General features: G+C 41.4%; 1 protein-coding gene across 4 annotated transcripts in view; it reads left to right on the top strand.

Annotated features, from left to right (window-relative positions):
* The first annotated feature begins 1,462 nt into the window (after window positions 1–1,462).
* Window positions 1,463–21,248, top strand: part of slit3 (slit homolog 3 (Drosophila)) — a 255,500-nt gene continuing 235,714 nt past the window's right edge. The window contains exons 1-3 of one of the 4 annotated variants that reach the window (XM_023285193.3): window positions 1,463–1,722; window positions 1,949–2,219; window positions 17,688–17,759. In XM_023285193.3, coding sequence (XP_023140961.2) covers window positions 1,671–1,722; window positions 1,949–2,219; window positions 17,688–17,759 — 395 coding nt within the window. In that variant the 5' untranslated portion in view covers window positions 1,463–1,670. Of the gene's footprint in view, window positions 2,220–17,687; window positions 17,760–21,248 lie in introns of all 4 variants that reach the window. The other 3 variants (XM_023285192.3, XM_035955069.2, XM_055016575.1) reach the window with 3 other exon arrangements.

The following is a 21,248-nucleotide window of genomic DNA, read 5'->3' on the forward strand; positions in this document are numbered from 1 at the left end:
TGTTTAAAATAATGACACATACTAGTAATTATAATGTATAATGAAAATAATTAATGTAATTAATGTAAAACTGATAGCAGAAGCTTTAATCTCCGCTGCATGTCAGCAGAATGATGAAGCGTGTTCCTCTGCGACAATACCATTAATTTCAGCAATGCACTAAAAAATTGCACATCTGACCATGGATCAGGCTGTTTCTTAAATTAATATACAAACTCAGCAGACCTCTTGAATGAAACAAAAGGTGTTCAGTTTTAAATTAGACGGGATGGGTTTCTAAAAGCTCCAGAGAGTTGATCTTAAACATCATAATGCGTTTGTAAAGCAGTGTTTCACTTTAGAATTGATCAAATATTAAACTGGCCACAAGCCTGCCTCTGGTGGGTCTCCAGCTGACAGGAAAACTGATGTTTTAATTAGCCCGAATCCAAGAATGAGACACTGAATTACTCAGTTTGGGTTCGAGGTGTTACAATATTTATGAGCTTTCCACTGTTCATTACATACTGAGACACTGCTGAGGAAAAAGCTTTTCAGATTTTTGATATTTGCAGGAAAAATTCCCTGAATGAGTAGCATTAATTTGGAGGACACTGACTTAATTAGAAGTTAAATTATCTTATGACTGACCTGCAAACTGATGAGTCTCCACTTTGTACGCCCCACCTTTAATTCGACCAATAGAGGGCAGCAGTACTACTGCAACTTGCTGCAGCCTTTATAATGGATTTGCTCTGAAAAGTCACTGCTGCACTGTCCGTCCTGATGAAAAGAGATGTGTGGAAGTCTGTGGTGAGATAGACTAGTTGGACCTTTATTTATTCCCACAAAGAATGTAGAAACTTTACGTCAACTCCTATCCAAAATCAAATATTCGTGTTTTCATGTCTTATAAGCCATCTAAAATCTTTAGATTCATCAATGAAAATTTCAAATAATTGTGGTGTTAATGGAATTTGGCAACACTATAAAAGATAAATCACATTTATAGAAATTTGGCCAACTCTAACTGGTCTATCAGACAACATTTGTGTGTCATCTGCTGCTTGTTAGAAGCATTTATCAGTGACACACATAGGCTCCCCTGGGATGATGCATTGGAGATATGGCTCAAATAAAACATGCCTCAAAACCAACACATGATCGCAAAGTAGATCATTAACTTGATAAATGGGCCTCGACAAAAAAAAGGAAGAGCGGCTGGGAAATTAGCAAAAATATGTACACTGCTACTGTGGACTGAGAGTACAGTTTTACTCCTCCTTGTGGGAAAGTAGTCGAGTTTGTTCAACATGTTTCTGGGTGAAGATAAGGGACGAGTGAAAGTTTGTGGAGCTCTCTCGCTCTCTTTTCTGGTGACATCAACAGAGAGGGAGAGACAGCGAGGGAGGGAGAGAGAGAGCGAGGGAGAGAGAGGATTTTGGGGGAAACCTAAATACAAATCTGTCTGACTCTCTCTCTCTCTCTCTCAACCTCCAGGCGTGCCAGTCTGAGTTGCGCCTCTTCTCGCTCAACTTTTTTTTTTTTTCATTCTGGTTACAACTCCTCTGCAGCTCTCACTTTTTTATTCCCTGGCAGCGGAGGGATGTTCCCTGGAAGGAGATTACACCCCAGCTGAACATTCTCACCTTGGAAAGTTTAGGGCTGATAACTTCTCGGAGACTTTGTGAATGGGGAGCGTTTGGGGAGACTTTTACGCATCGAGCTGTGACGCACGGTTAGGTGTTTAAAACTTTTTTCCCCTCTGTTGTGTCACATCTACATCCTCATTTTCTTCTTTTTCTTCAATGGAAACAGAGTGTTTTGAGGAGACTCTTACTGATCGAATCTCTAGAGAGAAAGTTTGGTGAACTTGTGCAAAACCGAACTTAATTAGATTTTTTTTTTTTTTAATTCTACCGCACAGTCCAACAGCCCGTCTTGACGTTTTTTTGTTTTTTTTTTGCAGGATCCTCACTTCCACAGCGTCTACTTTCCTGCCGCGGATTTTCAATTAAACTTCTGTTGGAAGTAATTTCAGTGGATATCATGCCTCTGACAGGGCCGGAGAAGCGCGCCGCGCTCTGCCGGTTTTGGGCTCTGGTTTTCGCGTTGCTGGTGTGCGCTGCGTCGGTGGATGGATGCCCACACAAGTGTAGCTGCTCCGGGTCGCATGTGGACTGCCAGGGTTTGGGTTTGAAGACTGTACCAAAAGGAATACCGAGGAATGCCGAGCGCCTGTAAGTGCGACTTAATTTCACTTAAAATAAATGTGACTGAGCTCCGTCATCTGTCTTCGGATCACCACAGAGTGAACTTCTGCGCCTTTTGTCCCTTCGCATCACTCCAATGTGCTTCTTATATATCTGTATTAGGGCTACAGTCAATTTTGTGTTGTAAACTCAACTCAGCATGTCCTCTACATATTTAAAATTTTCGTGTAGAATTATTTACAGAAGTGTAAAAGGTTTTTTCAAATCCTCAAGACACTATTGACTCTAGTTTATCCATAAGTCCTCCATCACTTTCCCAGTAACTCAAGTCTTAGTGTACTATGGTTGCATCCACGCACATCAACTTAAGCAAATTTAGATTTTTTTTTAAAGCAACATTCATCCATTAATGTTTTATTTTACATTTTAAGATGCTGTCCCGATGGTTAACCAACACCTCTGAGTAAGTTTGGTCATTTCTGTTGCCACGGCAAAGAGTTAAATTACAGGAAAAACTTTAAACAGAAGTTGATGAAGTGAATCTAGGTGGATGTTGGCTGCCTTTTAAAGACATTTAAGGCTCTTAACTACTAAAAGGAAGCCAGTATTGTTCACCAGTGACCCCAATGAATGGGAGCAGTTAAGAAAACAGTCCTGAACTAGCTGTTAGAGAGAGTATTTAACAGGTCAGGAACAAATGTGAGAAGAGCTCCTTGAAACCTCTCTGTAGTCTTCCATGCTGCCTTTGGGGGGTAAGCTGGACTTTCCAAAGTTTTTCACAGTTTTCACAGGGCCCTAAACGTGGGCTAGATCTTCAGTTATGTGTGTGAAATCCCAAACAATGTTTTCACTCGCGAAGCCTTTTGCAAACCTGGTGACAGTTAGTTCAAAATGATATTCATTCCTAAGGCAGAGACAGACCCCTGACAGACGCTGCTGCCACCTCCAGCCTGATCTTGACACGTATACACCAGCGCAGCCACACACAGGCACTCACAAACACACACCTTTGCTGTTAAGGTATGGAAGTAATTATGCATGATAACGGAGCAGCCAAAAGCCCTGCAGGGGATCGACAACAGACCTAACCCTGAGACAACAAACACAATCAGTAGGCTGCAGAGGAAAGTGGGGGGCCGTGTTTGTGGATTTGTGTGGGGGGCATTGGTGCATATCAACATATGATTAGCATGTGTGCGAGCATTTTTTTTAAACTTTTGCACGTTTGCTTACATGTATATGTTTCTGTGTCTACATGTTTGTGCTGGTGCGGTTGTGTTTCTTGTGTGCATATATGTGAGTGTGAACAGCGAACCCCAGACTTCTTACATCCCACAGGGCTGCTGTGACCTCCCAGGACCTGCTGGCTTTTACACAGCAATCCCCTGAAGACATTTACACCCTAGAAAAATAAATAATTAGAGCGGGTTGAGATGGGGAGGTGGGATAAGGGGGTCCTCTCCCTCTCGCTGGAGTCCCCTGGGTGGAATATTTGGGGTAGCAGCGCCCCCTCCCTCGCCTTTCACTCCAGAAACTATGTGTTTATGTTCCCCTGATTTATCCAGGTCAGTGTTTCAGATGTGACTTCGGCCAAGAGTTGCTCCTTCCCTCCCTCTTTCTCTCCCTCTCTGCCTGCCTTCATCTCACTTTCTCTCTGCAGATATATTTTAGGGAGTCTGAGATGGGAAACATTAAAATGGATGAGATTCCAGTTCTAAAGGTTACAGCAGATGGGAAACTTTTTAAGAAAGAGCGATGAGCATTATTGCCCTGAGCAGGGATTTGAGTTTGACAGCTGAGATAAAATCCACGTGGACAACAGATTCCAGTAACAAAAATGCCAAATTGGTTAACATCTGGGTAAAAATACTAATTTGCATCAGAATATCCAAAACTGCCTTAGTGATTTCAAAATCTCGTTATCTTTATCTTTAAAAGGTTAGAAATACTATCGGTTTCGATTTTTAAATTGGCTATATTTGCAACTTTACACAGTTAAGTAAGTTGCCTATAGCAGTAATAATAGACAGAAGCTAAAGTTTTTATTACAGCATGCATAAACTAATCAGTATAGCCTCCTTCTAACTTACTGATGTGATACTAATAGTTCATTTGTTGTGACAGGGTCAGTTTTAGGGTGTAACTAAACTGTTCATGCCAGCAAAAACTGGGATTCAGCACTACTGTTTAACTGAAGAATCATTTAAACGCAGTGAATCCGTTACTCACAAAACAACTGCTGACATCAAGATGTTCTTAACTTTGAAAGCCAACATAATGTTGCATCAATTTAGTGAGCAAAACTGTGCACGAAGATGCATGCACGAAATATTACTTCACTAAGAAGTTAAAGACCTGTTCAGTATTAAACAGTATAACACAATGATGGCTCTGAAAAGTTACAATAGATCTATTTTAGACCGAAAGTCAGAGTAAAAATTTAATTGTATGCTTGTGTCTAACGCTGAAATACTGGTTAATGCACAAACTAACACAGCAAACATGTTGACAACAGTTACATGAACAGAAATAAATGGAGAAATGTCCAATATTCGTTTCACCAGAGCAGAATAATGTGCAACAAGACCACGAGACATGTGGCATTTGACTGAGGGAGACGGCTCTCACCTTATCTTCAGTGGAAAATCTTTCTCGGCTACTACGCTGCCGCTGCCTTTATCACTCTCTTAAGGCACATGTACCGAATCAAACGGATTTAGACACACTGTGTGACGGTTACTGAAAACAAATGTAGAAAATCGCTGTTAAGTGAAGTAGAAGTACATGAAGCGGTGAGGGAAATTGAGAACGACAAAGAAGCAAAGTAAAGGGACTCGTGATGAAATAACTTCATGATTTACTGATACACAACACTGAAAAATAATACAATGGCTTTTTCTTTTCCTTCTTTTTAAAAAAAAGAACTTCGAACACAGAAAGTCAGTCAGTATGGAAAACGGCTGTCACTGTAGGGCATTAAAAACCACCAGCATGGTTCTTTAAACTTCAGAGTTGGTCACTACTTACCCTCTTTATTACGCACGGTATAAAACTTTGAATGCAGTTTCCTCCTGCTGCATGTGGAAGTAAACGGTGGATGTGATATTCAGAGCCACCTGTCATAACTACTGAATCAGTCTCTCTAAAAGCCAGATTTTCTTCACTATTGTAAACAGAGCATTTGGAAAGGTTAACGAGAGAAAAACAGTGGTGGCCTCAACTGTTCACTCGACACACACACACACACACACACACACATACGCACTCACAGGCAGCCCCACAGATTACCTCGGGCCAGTCAATTCCGTAATGTCCTCCTTGGGAAGCCACTTGAGACCTCATTTGCATCTAATTTGAGTGGAGGGTTTTGGGGGGGAGGCTTAACAGGCTTAACGAGGCTGGGTAAAATGAATTGGGAAACAGGGACGGCCTTTCTCTCTCGGGTTCAGTTCACACCTGCCGTCTGGGGACCGCATAGACATACATACAAAAACATGCACACACCCCGGAGTGTTGATTTTTAGAGCCGCAAATTCCAAACCGTTGCCTCAACTGCTGTGAAATGGGGACGAATTAAACGCTGTAAACTCTAGAGGGAGCTTTCAACTGATTGAGCTGCAGTCAGGAAACCTTTTGTCTGTGTGTGCAAATGTAAATCTATTCTTTATGTTAGCGCGCTTAAGTTCTGTCAAGATTTATACATGTGTGCATGATTGCATCTTTATATATGCTGTATGTCAGACTGAGTAAGTGTGTGTGTGGAGTTGAATGGGCTCACTGCTGGAAGCAGTTGCAAGCTGCCCGAGCCAACTTTAGACAAACTAATTCTGATTTTAACTGCCTATTTTTCTGTTCCCTTGCTAACGGCACTTTGACGAAGTTTTGGCAAGTTTTTTACAAGCAACACCTTCTCTGCTTTCTCTAGCCTCGTCTGGCTTTTTCTCTCGCTTTTTATTTTTATTTCCCCTCCCTTTGCAGCTCCCCATCTTTATCCCGACTTTGTTTTTCTCCCGCATCTCTTTATTGCCATATCCTCTACCTTTTTCCCTCTCTCTTATAAAGTCCTCTGTTTTTGTCACCTTTACCTCTTTGCCACCTTATTTTCTGCCCCGTCTACTTCTCCTTTTCTTCCTTCGTAGTTCCACCACTTTCTCTCTGACCTCCACCTCCAACACACACTCACACACACACACACACCTTCAGCTTGCCAGCAGCATCTCTCCAGTAGAGTTTTCACAGCCCCCATTTCCCCTCAGCGTGCCAACCTACCACGGAGCACACAACAGTAGGATCCTGCTGCTGTGTGTGTGTGTGTGTGTGTGTGTGTGTGTGTGTGTGTGTGTGTGTGTGTGTGTGTGTGTGTGTGTGTGTGTGTGTGTGTGTGTGTGTGTGTGTGTGTGTGTGTGTGTGTATCCAAGCATCAGTGTGTGTGTGTGTGTGTGTGTGTGTTTTTGTGTGCAGCGTGGACACACACGTTCCAGCCTCTGCTCCTGCCTCTTATCAAAGCTTGGTGTTGATTGGTCAGTGGACGCTATAACCACCACACCCTCAGCTATGAAACGGCATTTCATGGCGGGACTGGAATTTTGTGTGTGTGTGTGTGTGTGTGTGTGTGTGTGATCTTTGAGTACTTTGGTTCTATCCTGTGCACATCGCAGACCATCTAATTTGCGCTGACACAGATCCAGTTCCCTAAATTTAGAATAATTTGATTTAATCAAAAACAATCTGCGATGACTGAAGCACTGTGCGCTTCAGCCTTGCTCTGCTCCTTCCAGCTGCGACCTGAACATTCATCTGATGTCACTGCAAATAATGTTGTGCTGTATACAACCACTGGCCACACCCAAGAAGTCTGATACTGTAAGTCCAAGATGTAGTCCAACTGTTCTGATAATTCCCATGAATCTCTGCTAACCATGTTTCGTTGGTAAATTGCCAGCTTTTGTGGGAACCGGGGAGCTAATTATTTTGTTTATGCAGTATTTCTGCACTCCGCTTTGAGGAGAAGTTCAGTGAGCACACATGCTTTGGTAACTGTTGAATGAGAGCCATCATTCAGTGAAGAGTGTTCTTTATTGTTATCGTGGGTATGATGGTGATGTAATACATCTGAGGAGCAGCCGAGTGTTATTGCTATAGCAGACAAGTCTAAACTAAGAAGTTAAAACCACAATGAGCTTGCTGTTCTCAAACAGCCTCTTAATGTCACGCCTATCATGCATGGCCATCTTGTGGTAACCGTTTTGTATCCTCCCAGCCATGTTTGATTCAGTTCTGGTATGCCAAATGGCACGAGTGAGGGTAACCGATGTTTAGGCTCCAGTTCTAGGTCAGTGGGTGATATTCTCTTCTCCAAGTTTCTCCAGCATGCGGGCAGTTGACCTTTCTATATAATGACTTTCAGTCTGCCAAAGAAGCAGCCAGCTGGCACTGACAGTGGGCACTGCCCTTCTGGGAAATGGAGCAAACTGGATGTTACATTAAACATATGCACACATGCTGTATTCACGTGTACTGTGCACACCAACAGCCAAGGAGGTTTGCAGACTCACTGGCATACATATGTAATACTAGACACACGCAGCATGAACGCACAGTCAGAACTTGCGTTGACTGTTCACATGTATGTGCTGCACTCATGGAGACTCTCACCGACAGAGGTTCTGCTCCTTAATCCTTAAACATCACAACCACGCCAAACCCCAATCCATCCCCATTTTTAAATCCCTCAAAGGAAAATTATGGTTTAGTACAGCTTCAGTCTTCTTTTAGGTAGCTAGAGACATTTTTCTGTCCATTGTAACCAATGCATTTACAAATCATGATAAATTATACCAAAGTAATTGCTGAGATCTGGAAACATTGTTAAGAGGAAACAGAAAACGAGTGACCCGGTGATAAAACATGGTGTAAATAAGCAAACAGTTCACCAAATTTTATTCAGAGGATAACTGGGGAGAGAGAGAGAGAGAGAGAGAGAGAGAGAGAGAGAGAGAGAGAGAGAGAGAGAGAGAGAGAGAGAGAGAGAGAGAGAGAGAGAGAGAGAGAGAGAGAGAGAGAGAGAGAGAGAGAGAGAGAGAGAGAGAGAGAGAGAGAGAGAGAGAGAGAGAGAGAGAGAGAGAGAGAGAGAGAGAGAGAGAGAGAGAGAGAGAGAGAGAGAGAGAGAGAGAGAGAGAGAGAGAGAGAGAGAGAGAGAGAGAGAGAGAGAGAGAGAGAGAGAGAGAGAGAGAGAGAGAGAGAGAGAGAGAGAGAGAGAGAGAGAGAGAGAGAGAGAGAGAGAGAACCTGAAATCATTTTCACTGTATGGTTGACCACAAAGAAAGTCTTTTAACTGTGATGAATGAGAACAGCTTGGGCGTTTATTTCACAGTTTGCCATTAGTTCTTCTTCAAAGTAAGCTTTTCCAGCCTGGGGGTTGGTTTAACACCTGTGGGATTAACTAACAGCTTGTTGACGTCTACTGCGTTCCAAAGACCTCAGCGATTAACTTAACGTTTGTAGCGACACTATTAGAGATGAGAATGATGATTTGATGTTGATTGAAAGAAACACATTGCGAGCAACTCTAATTAGATTTTAATCTTCAAAAAAATTTTTGAAGGTATTCAGCACACACAGAAAAAGCTACATACATTTTCCAAATGAAGATGCACATACATGAAGCACATATAGAACTTGGCATGCAGCCCCACACACACAGTGCACACTAACCATTAGGCGCGTAGAAGCCTACATACGCACAGCTCACTCTCATGCTTTCACCGGATTAAACATGCAATTGCTTGTACATGGAAACTTTGACATATAATGAGAGAGAGAGTCTGTGTCACATAGAAACAACCCCGAGTCACGAATGACCTTCTGTGACTTTCTACTGAAACAGAAGTCCTCAGATTGGAGGACGTCAGAGTGTGTGTGTGTCGTGCCATAATGCCACTATAGGTTTGTGTGTGTGTGTGTGTGCAGTGCGCCTGGAGTCGTTTGATGTTAACAAGCTATGCCACTGTTTTGTTAGGCCACTGTCACCAAAGCAACACATAATATCCCATCTGTGGGGACTTTACTTTGTCAGTGTGGGTTTCTGTGCGTACGCTGCCACTACACCTTTATTCGTACGTATTTGTATTTATTTGTGGCCGTGTGGCAGCGCATGCAGCATGGGAGTGTGACTTGCACTGTAATTTTCCCTTTTCGGTCCAATGTTCAGCTAAGCTGGATGTGACAGACTGTTTATGTTAGGCTGGGAGCTCACGGAGAAACCGCTCAGTGCAGCGTACATCTGTGCGTTTCTCTCCATCTCCCTGTCGCTCTCCAGCTTTCTTCCTATCGTTCACATTTTTTCTCTCATTCATCTTAATCTCTCTCATTCTCTTATCCTCTCTTCTTTTTTTGTTTTGTTTTTTTCTTCCCCCTGGACCTGGCCCCCGTTGAGGAAGCAGCGGGCCTTGTTCTTGTCAAGTGGCCTCTCAGCCAAATTACCCCTCCACCCCCACCCCATTCACTTACAGTACAGCAGTAGTAAATCTCAACAAAAGCAACGCAGCCCTATAAACTCCAGCAGAAGAAAAGAGCTAACCAAACACAGTGCTGCTTTACGGCCCCTTTGGCTTGTGACTCTAAAAGAAAGGGATGCTTGCAGGCGTCTCCCTAATGTGGTCAAGCCTGCGTGGTTAACAGCAACACCAAACTATGAATTTCTTGAGGTCGAGCGGCAGTAGCATGGACTAGAGACTACGAGGGAGACGGAGATAAATTGTGACAGACAGAAAACAAACCAATAGATGATGGAACACACAGAGGAGATGCATTACAGCCCCAGACTTCAACCAAACCCAATCAGTCTGGGATTTTTAATGCAAAAGCTACATTAATAAATAATTTAAAAGACGGGGAGAAGAACAGGATGTGACAGAAGGATGAAGATGGCTTTAAAGCTAAAAGATAAGGATAATAGATGAGCATGAAAATAGAACTAAAGGGCAGATGTGATGCTGAGAGCTGTATTGTGCATCATTCAGACAGGATTCCCCTTTAAGGAGTGAAAGTGAGTGAGAGAGGAAAATATTTGACTGACTAATAGCTCCTCTACGTCCAGCCTCTCTGCTCTTCTTCCTCCCTCCTCTCCTTTCACCTTTCCTCTCCTTACTGAGCAAATAAGTCCTATAGCTTTTGTCTAGTTTCTCTCAGTATTGTTGGCATTCTATACATTGCAGATGTAAAATGAGCCAGCATTCATTTGTACAAAGGAAGATTTTTACCCATTGGGGCAAATATGTGCAGCATCAGATAGAAATGTTAAATGTCAGACTGTTTCTGAGAAGCATCCAACCCACACACTCCAACAGTGGGACCAGTGTCTTGCTGTAGCTGCTGGAAAGCCATCAGGCAAACCTTTGTCTTCTGATGTTTGCTTTTGTTGTGTAAATTCTACTGTGACAGAATTTGACAGCAATTTCATACAGGTGGAATAACATGGCTGTTTTTAATACAGATGTACTTAAGTAGTGACAATGCAGAGTTTATTCAGATTGTTTTTCTCATCATGCATGTGCAACCGTACTGTACCATCAGAGATCATGTTTGATTTATCAGTTAATCAGTGAGTAAAAGGTTGTATTTGAATGTGCTGATCTAATGTTAAAGGCAGAGGGCAGATTGTTAAAAACGAAGTAAAAACAAGTGGAGTCAGAGATACAGACAGATGTCCAGCTAAAACATTAGATTGCCAGACAGCCTTGTTTGCTCACATTTGTACATCCTCTTTAGCACCCAGCCAGGAACTTTGATATTGCAGAAACTTAAATCACAATGACTGAGCTGTTCTAGTAGATTTTCTTTTCTATTTTTTCCTTTTTCTTTTCTTTTTTTTTTTTAAACAAAAATTTAGGAAAAAACGAAATTGTCTCCAAAGCTTTTGCACACTGCAATAAAACAAACCTAGTGTTGACATACTGAATCTTACTCTTCTCTCTGTTTGGCCTGAAAACGTGACCTTTAAATAACCTGTCTGGTGTCGTTTTTACAAAGGACATGTTCATGGTGTCTTCTATACTCCAGCTGCTCTCTGCATTCGCTTGTTGCATTTTGCTGTGTGTGCATGATGCAAATGCCCAGAAACCTCTAAGAGATGATTGCTGTGTGTCACAGAGAGAAGCTCACTTTCTATTTCCATCACTATGACAGAGACTTAAAACAGCAGTAAGTAGCTACACAGGAGACCAAATGTTCTACAAAACCCACAAATTTTCCAAAATGTGTAGATTCTTGTACGCTCTTGTAGACAATACATGGTCTGCAAATGGAGACAGGGATTGAACATGTTGTTTTTTGTTTTCTATGACTACATCTTTTGGCTTGTTTTGTTTATGTGTGACAAAATTTTCTAAACAGTAATTGTAAAGATGTAATGGAGTATTTTCTTGACACAATTAAGATGAGTTCCTCACAGAAAGTTTGCAATGTTAAGATGCAGACTGCTGCGTATAACTTTACATTCATTGTAAATGTTTAGTCTGTTTTCTGCCACCAGTAGTTTGCTGCAATTAAACATCCTGTTGCTATAGCAACCCCTGCTGATGCAGTACCACAGCAGTTTAACTAATCTGCTACATCCACTATTTTATCAGATCTGATAGCATGAACAACATCTGTTATATAGTAAATTTCTGGTGGTTTATTATTTTCGCCTTTCTGTGATCACTTTAATGCTCATCTGGCTAGCCAATTAGCCGTCAATTACTGGCTAATTATGTGTTTCGCTCTTGTTCATAATGACTGTAACATAATGCTTTAATTCCACAATATTTTGTTTCCTTATTTTGCAGCTAATTCAACAATCTGTTTCATAGACTCAGTTTCCTTATTAATGCACCAACTTATTTGTTGGTTGAATTCTGTTTATAAATATTTTTTGCTTTGTACATTTGGAATCACAATCATTGAATTCATTGTCCAATACTGTTGCCACACTTTCATAATTGCTTCCAGTAAAAACTATAAAGGTCAAATTAATCTTCCAGCATTATTGGAAGTGTGTTGCTTCATAGCTTTGCACCTACATGCTGGTGAGAGACAAAGATTATGTTTAATTACATTTCAACCGCACTGGTTTGGCCTCTAAGCTGCTTTCTCCTTGTGTCCTGATTAGACATAAGGTTTTAGTGAAACATTTTGCTGCTCCTGCCTTTTCAACTCCATTTCAACCAAAGTTAAAATTAGTGTGATCAAAAAAGTGTGAGCAGGTGTTGCCAAATGTCATATGTAAACATTTGAAGTGGATGGATTTCAGCCACACCGAAGCCAGTTTTGAAGCAGCTTGACGCCTGGCCTGTGTCTGGTGACAGACACACTGTGGAGGTTGGAGCTCAGAGGAAAAGGAAGAAGGCAATTAGGATTCCTTGCGTAACTGGGAGATTTAGAGAGCGAAATTGAGCATACCTATCTAAGAGGGCAAAGGATAGAGAACGAGAAAGCAGGACTGAGAAAATGAAGCGGTACATGAGCTTTGTGGAAAATAACACGAGATTAGGAGAGGAAGTGGATGCATTTGGCAACGAAGCATTGGACGGAGAACAGCAAAGGATGAAAGGAAGAGAAAGAATGGAGGGAGATGAAGATAAGGATGCAATGCCTGATGGAGTGAAAGAAAAAGTGCAAAGAGGAAATGTCACAGTGGCAGAAACAGATAAAACAGGGAGAGGAAACTGCAGGGCTTTGTCGTTATTCTATATCGTTGTCCCAGATGAGGGGAAAAAAAGGAGGACAAAGGCCAAGAAAACAAAAACAAGACAGATCGAGATAGAGGGGTCAAGGTGAGAAAGAGAAACACAAGTGACCGGCCAGTGACCCGGCCTGTCAGACATCTAAACTCATGTACGCCGATAATATTTCATGGTTTACCACGGCGACAGTCGGTCCAACTTTTCATTCCATTCTAGGCTGGTGGGAGTCACCTGATCTGTCATTTGTTTAACATTCCTTTCTAATAGTTATTTATCTGTTTTTTCTCAGTCTCCTTGGTGTAGCCAACCAATAAAGTCACGCTGTAAGCAAATCAGCCCCGCCTGCCCCCAGTATGCCAGGCCAAGGCAGCCAGACTGTAAGGTTCACTGGTTTCAGTGGTCTGGAGTGAGATGTGGTGGGAAGCTGTCTGTGCCTGTGTGTGTGTGTGTGTGTGTGTGTCTTTGTTGGATGGTATATTAATTCCCTGAACACCTGCTGTTTGCATTCTTGTCTTATCCCCTCGTCACAAACACACACACATGCAGGCCACCTCCGCCTGTAATGGAAACAAACAGTGGTTAGGGCTTTTGTGCTAAAGCCTCTTGTTAGTTGTCTGACTGCCAGCTGGTCAGTTAAATTTGAAGCTTAGTTAAGCTTTACTGCTGGGTGGGGTGGACACCCAAGTTTTAACGGACCAGGTGCATAAAGATGGCCGCCTCCCCAGCTTTTCGAGATCCTCTGTAGCTCTAATTTTTGCACAGCATGAGCGTTCTGATCTAATTAAGCTTGTTCTTTTTATTGGCTGTGATTTTCTTTTAAAACCATGTTATGTGGGGGACAAAGAACTTCTTTATGTTGGTTTAAGGTATAATGGCAACCCACTGTCTCTTTGTTTTTATTTTTTTCTGAACAGCTCTTGAATTTCTTCAAAATTTCGCACAGCAACATGAAAATATTTGGAGGAGTTGTTGTGAGAAACCATGCTGTATTAAGACTAAGTTCAGGCAGAGCTCTGAAATCTCACTTGCTTCACCAACTATGTGGTCGCTGACCAGTAATGTCCAGTTAAAGTCATACATATATACAGTGGAGCCATTAAAGCCAAAATATGCATCTTACTATGCAGAATTTGCTGCATTATTACTTGTAATAACCATTGTGTAAATTATCTGAGGTGGTAAATAATAATAATATAATTGATGCTACTGGTTGTTTATTTCAGGATGAAGTCGTCTTTTCCACCGTTTCTGAATGCATCACTGTCAACTGGTGTGCTGCTCATTTTACAAATTTATTCATTTAATTTCACACCACATCTTGTCCTACTCTGGCATCAGCCTCGGCTCCCTCAGCGTTTTACGCGGCGCTGTTAGATAGGGGGATGCCATTGTGCTCCACCTGGAACTGTATCCTCAGTATTTGTTTGACTGCGGATCGGTCTCCCTGGTGAGAGCACAAGTTTCCACTGCGAAAAAGAGAAAGATGGAGATAAGGATGGAGAGATTAGTGGAAGGGAGCGAAAAAAGAGAAGGGTAGGAAAAATGTAGCCGACTGTAAAAGAGTGAAAGATTGAGATAAAAGAGGGGAGATTATGGGCGGAGAGAAAAACGGATGAAGGCGAAGAAAAAGTGTTTTGTCAACTGTGAAACGGTGAAAGATAAGACGTGAGAGATTGAGCGAGGGGGAGACACTAAAAAGGGGGTGATTAAAGAGAAAGAATAAGTGGAGAGGAAGGCTGGGAACATGGGGTGAAGCTGGCTGTGAAGGACTCACAGGCTGACATTAGAGAGCAGTGACTGGGGAGAGATTTAAGAGAGATGAAGAGGAGGAGGAGGAGGTAGAGGCAAAAAGAACATCTGAAAGATTGTAGCCAAATGTAAAGAGATAAAGAAAGACAGAGAGCAGAGGGGTAAGACAGGGAGGAGAGGATGGATGGAGGTAAAGTGGTGGGAAACAGGAGTTTTCAGATTGGATGCTGCCTCAGAGTCACTCAAGAGCAAGTGGATACCCAGAATTACATATCAGCAACAAAAAAGCAGCTACTTTCATTATGGAAGCAGCTCTTTCGTCAAGGTTATGATGATCAAATCAATGCTGTACTGAGTTTTTCACCACATCCAAGAAGACTTGTCAAGTAATTGCCAGTACCTTGCCTTCCAAGGAACTGGCAATTACACACACTCTGAAAGCTTGTGACAAGAACCAGCAGCTTCCAATCTGGATGATGGTGAAGCAGCTCGCTGTCAAAAACCTATCTGGTGTCTTTAACGAACTGACAAGACGGATGAGAATCAGCATGAACAAGAATTTTCCGTCTGGTTTCTCAGTTTTTTTCACGCCACTGCTGCTTCCAAATGCTTGGATGACTTGATGATGTGGGTTTATTTGTGAATTCAAAATCATAATGCTTCAGGAAATGTCAGTGTTTATATCTGAATTCCAATCAGATGACTTTATTGCTTATGTCTCAGTTGTTTCTGAATCTGTCGGTTTATTGACGGACAACGAAACTTGATTTAAATGTGAAATGGGTGGAGAGAGAGATGGGGAATGACATGCAACAAAACCATCCGGCTGGACTCAAACCAGAGACATTTTGAAGCCCCTATACATCTCAAGCATGCCCTAACCTGTAGAATGTAAAGCTGTAATCAAAATGTAACAATATTGTACTATAGAAAAAGTAGGTTGTGGTTTTCAATCCTCCGTTTGTGTGTTTTCCCTCCTCTTTTTGACTATCTGTCCTGCCCTCATTGGTTTCACCTCTATGTCCTCACCCCGTCAGCCCCTGTGTGGATCTATAGTCTCTATTGTCACTTTGTGTGTCCACCTCCCTTGTGAGTGCTGCACTTTATTTTCTGGGTGCTTCTTCCCTGTTTGTTCCTTGACTTTGTTTTGAACTTTGATTTACCTGAATCGCCCAGCTGCCTTTTGTTTGTCCATCTACTGGGCTTTATTCATTTAAACTTACTAATGTAGGAAAAATTAGTAGCTTCATTATTGACCACTAGGTGTATCAATATACATAAAAATATTAAAATGTGTAATATATTTGTCTCTGAACCTGCACTAGATGCATTTGCCTACACAGTGAGTAGACATTGAGCAACGTTATCATGCATGTGGCTCCCTCACAAAGTAATATTCAATCTCCATATCACCCTGTCTTGGTCTCCACCAACTCCTGAGGGACATATCTAATTCTTCTGCTGCTGAAAGCTTGATTATGTTCACCAGGTGGTCACCATCTTTGTCTCTCTGACTCTTGGTGCTGTTGTTCAGTGGGTGTCTCAGCGCATTATTATTGAAACCGCTGCCTGCTGTGTCTGGAAATGAGGTCGATGAGAGTAAATTAGAACAAAAAAGTTGCAGGCTGTAACACAACGTTGAGCCAAAAGTTGTGAAAATATTTTGTAGAGAAAGAAATTGTGATTCATTGGTGAGCCCTCTTAGGTTACATGTAATCATTTGATCTATTGTCAATATGAGTACTAATTTTTCATGCTTAAATGTTCTTCATCATTGTAAGAATGTATTTACAGGCTTTATATAGAGGGCTTCTTTCTCTTCCCTTTCACATGTCGAGAAACCGACACCTCATTCTGAGAGCTTATTTGTTGTCTGGGTGGGAATCATTAATCAGTCAGTCATTTATATAACCTCTCATTGTATCACATGAGATATTAAAGCTTTTCATTTCCCTGGAGCCCTTTCAAGGACACCACAGAGGACCCTGAACCCAATTTTGGGCTTTGGGGAAGCACTGGTCTGGCCCACAGCAGCCCTCCCTGTCTTAGACTGGGGTATGGCTCTTATTAGTGGTCCCAATAGCAGCTTGGGGAAGCCTTTTGAAACCTAATATGGTCTTAAATCAGATTTATAAATGTTTAGGTGTATTATGAAAAGCACACACGCCGACTTCCTTGGCAAAACCAGATTCTGTTTATGTGTATGTGTGAGTGTGCGCCTCACAGTGAAGGAGGGTGAGTGAAAGCTTTCGGAGAGTTGTGTGGGTGAAATAAGAGCGAAAACGGTGTGTGTTGTTTGTCCGTGCCCTCTCTCTTTCTGTGTGTGTGTGTGTGTGTGTGTGTGTTTTTTTTCCTTGCCCTAATTCCTCCAGTGCGACAGCGTTTCAATAAACAGCATACCCGTGTAAAGGGAACCAGTCTATACACACACACACACACACTCAGGCAGTCAGTTCATATTGCAGTATGTATACATTGTGCACCCGTAGTTAAAACAGATTGAATGACAGCCAGGAAACACGATAAGCTTTTAAACTGTGATGATGGAAAGAGAAAATAATTTCATCCCACTTTTTATTCCCCCCCCCCCCCCCCCCCCTTTTTTTTTTCTTTGCTGGAAAGTTTACTTCTCAACAATTCACCGCAGCAGGAGCCCTATGCATAACTTTCTTGGTGCCTGTACAGTAGGAGTGTTTGTGTGTTTTGGTTTCTGTTTGTTTGTATGTTAGTGTGTGCTTGTATGTATGTGTGTGGGCTCATATGCCGTGGGGCATTCTCACGCTCTGTCCTACTGCCACATTCACTAATTTGGCTGAGCAAGAGCGTGAAGACACACACAGATCAACACACATACAATCAGTGGGTGCACACTGATGTTTTTTTTTTTAATATAATGAAACTGTATGCTTTGAAGATTGTGTTATCAACACTGAATTACATTAAGTTCATTAATTGAACTCAGTTTTATTAATGGACAGATTGGTTAAGTCTGATCGGTAATCTCTGTTTTTTCTCTTTGTAGGGATTTGAACAGAAACAACATCACCAGAATCACTAAAGTGGACTTTTCTGGCATCAAGAACCTCAGGATTCTGTAAGTTTGTTTCTTTCATCAGTAATTAGTAGTCAGAGAATCTTCTTGGTGCAATTAAACAGGAGACTACAACACATTTTCATAAAATTTCCAAAAATAAGTGCCTTCAGGGTTACTGTGCAGCCGAATTAAAACTCTGAATTTTAACAAATTGTCCTTTTTTGGCCCTCCTGAGCCCTTATAATGTTGCTATGTGTCACCTCTTGTTAATTATATGACAGATTATCTGTGAATACTGATAACTGATGTTCAAGAACAACAGAGCAACAACATTATTTCTAAATCACAATACGGTCTCTTTTTAAAAAACTTTTTCCCGCTAAAAAAATCACAGGATACTTTATCTTAAGCAAAACTGGAGCTGAACTGATTTTTTAAAAGCGTTTTTGAAGTCAAACTTTCAAAAGCTGCACCAGACAACCCAAATATGTAAGAGGTGGTGTCCACATGCGGACATGAATGTACTATTTACTCACCAGTGGTAACACATGGCATGTTTGTTTCACCATTACTAAGCCAGGTTGTCCCCTTCATTTGTTGGTTTTGCACCAAAACCACTGCAAGATTTGCACATGACTGGTCAGAGAAAGTTTTTGATGCAATGTAACTGGACGTTGCAGCTCAGTTTCTTAGAACTTCCTAAAGCACCTGCCTACAAAGTTACTGTTCAGTGGAATTTATAAACTGAAACCTGACAGAAACTCAACCAACACACAACAAAAAAACCCAGATGCTTTTGCAAAACATTTCATGGCTTTAAACAAAGAAAGCAAGAAAGCAACTCACCATAAGTAACTTAACCCTTCTTTTTTTGTTCATGTGAACTTTTGACTTTTCTTATTGTGTAGCAAATACAGAAGTAAAGTGAGCTTGTCATATTGCTGGAAAAGTCATGTGGAGCTGATGTTTCTACTAAAGATAGATCCATGTAGTCAGTCATTCCTCAACTTGTTTTCGAAACAGCATTTGCTGCCAAACAACGCATCATGTAGGTATGAGGCTGGTTGGATTTAGGTATGCACTTGAATCCACCAGGTACAGTACTAGTGGGTCTTTTATGTGCTTATTCTCCTCTTTATTTCCTCATTGTGACCTGTATTTCTGTCTTTACAAGGAATCCCATGAACAAAACGCTGCCATGCTGGAGCAATTAAGCAAATGCTATATTTACCTAATGGGCCTGCATATGGCTATAGGGGCAACAAGTCTCTATAAAATAAAGTTTCCCATCCTAATGAGGGCTTTCAGAGCAGGAGAGAATGCAAGTGTCCCATCCAAGGAGTTGAATTTCGCAATTACTGGATATTTACAAGGTTAAATAATAGAGTAATTGTGAGCTGACATGCCAGTAACAAGCAGCAAGACTCCCATTTATTAAACCAGCAACACGAAAAGATGTTGAACCGGTGAGGAAATGATGACATGCAGAAAATAACTGATGCAATTTGTGTTTGGGAAGAAATCTTGAGTCATAAGAAACCGTAAAAGATGTGATAATGCAATGTAAAATTCTTCACTGTCTCCCATGTTGCGCTGAATAATAGTTGGGGAATTTTGTACTAAACTGTGAACTAAGCTACAATTGTGATGCTGTTCTTCTCAAGAATATCAAATCTTGACTTTTTACGTCACACTGCTCAAGCTTGTCTGGAAACAATCCTCACTGGAGCACGCTGAAAGGTGTTTTTTGTTAAGTGTAATTTCTCGTATACACACTGACTACAAAGAGATCCCCTCTTAAAGCATGATGCAGTGCGGCCTGAACTAATTTCATGTGTCATAACTGGCGATTCCAGCCATTCTGATATATACTATCTGCTCAGAAAAGGTCTTGTTATTGGGGCCTGAAAAAGGGGGCAAAATGCAGCAAATACAGCTTCCTGTGCCAGACTGAAAAATTTTCCATTTTAAGGCAAAAATTGCTCCTAAAGATGACATGTTGACTGCAGACTAAACATGCAGCTGTCAGTAAACATTAGAAATGAACATTTATCCAACACACACACTTTCTCTATTCTGTCATTTGCCTTTGTGCCAGCGCAATCTTTTATCTTGAGGCAGGAAAAAAAATCAAATGACACGCTGAAATCATTGCCGAGACGCTTTCTTGTTGAACTCGTCATATTTAAATGGCTGCGCTCGGTGTGAGAGGAGATGAGTGTGACTGCTCATCTCCTCTCAGCTGTCCTGACTGGCTTCAAGGGCTCTCTCACTCTTTTGCCTCAAGTGGCTGAAATTTGTGTGTATGTCAGTGTGCGTGTGTGTGTGCGTGTGTGTGTGTGTGTGTGTGTGTGTGTGTGTGTGTGAGGGCTTTAATAACTATAATCACCGCTGGCTGCATGCAGCTTCCCTCCTCACTCAGTTTTAACCAGACCGGCAGATAAAAATACACTTCCAGCACAAACTACGCTGAGCAGCGATAATGAGTTTCTGCATGTGTGCGTTTTGCATTTTGTAAGTATATTTGTTTAACCAGAATCATACTTGTTAGGATGATAGTAGATTTAAGAACATATGTCAGTTAACTCTCTGAACCTCAAACAATGTCTGGGCTTTTGTTTACTCCTGTCACATTTTTACTCGCGGTGGGATCATTTTTCATTGCAGTGTGAAGTCCTGCACCTCTATGGAAACAGCACAACCATAGCTAGAAGTAGGGAGAACTGATAATCATCCTCTGTGCTGTTTGACACACTTATACTGCCACAAATTGAAAAAAATAGAAAGTTAAACCTTGCTTATTCATTGTACGACTAGTATCAACATGTGCAGGCTCCACAGATGTTACCTTTATGGAAACATATTATTACTTTACATACTATAGATGTTATATGACTCCTGTTTTTAAAATTTGTTTCCGTACTTGTCTCGTATCCCCTCTTTGTAAACACAGCCTGTAGTTCAGCTGAAAAGTCTCTGGATTCTCGTCATGTGACTGTTGGTTGCAGCTAAGTTTGTACAGAATCTGTTAAGATCAGATGGTTTATTTTAAATGACTATTTAAATGTGTCCTGTAGAATAAAGCAATTTTAATGAAACATTACTGTTTTAAGCTTGCATTTGAATATTTTTTTCAAATGAGACGGTGCATCATAGATGAGTAGGTCATTGACCACTGAATAGGTGAAAATCTGAAGGTTTTTCCTCTTCTCATGGCTTCTTCTCTACTATAGGAGATGTAAGTTTGGCAAAAATTTTTTGTTGAGAGGGTTAATGTTCTTGAGTGTTTGAGCAAAACAGAAAAGAGAAAGGAAATCCAGCTGTTTGCCTTCCATGTACATAAGACTGGGTAGAAGGACCAAGGTAAAACGTCTGTGCGGTTGTGTGTGGCAGACCGGCAGCTTGTTTCATGTGGTTGGTGATAAACTGCTGTGACATTTCCCCACTCTAAGTCTCTTAAAGAAATTGGGAGGAGATTGCTTGGGAAAGAGGAGATCGTCTGAGAAAGAACACTAAAGTGCACACACATACACACACACACATCCCACA

Source organism: Amphiprion ocellaris, chromosome 13, assembly GCF_022539595.1.
Source record: "Amphiprion ocellaris isolate individual 3 ecotype Okinawa chromosome 13, ASM2253959v1, whole genome shotgun sequence".
Lineage (NCBI taxonomy): Eukaryota > Metazoa > Chordata > Actinopteri > Pomacentridae > Amphiprion > Amphiprion ocellaris.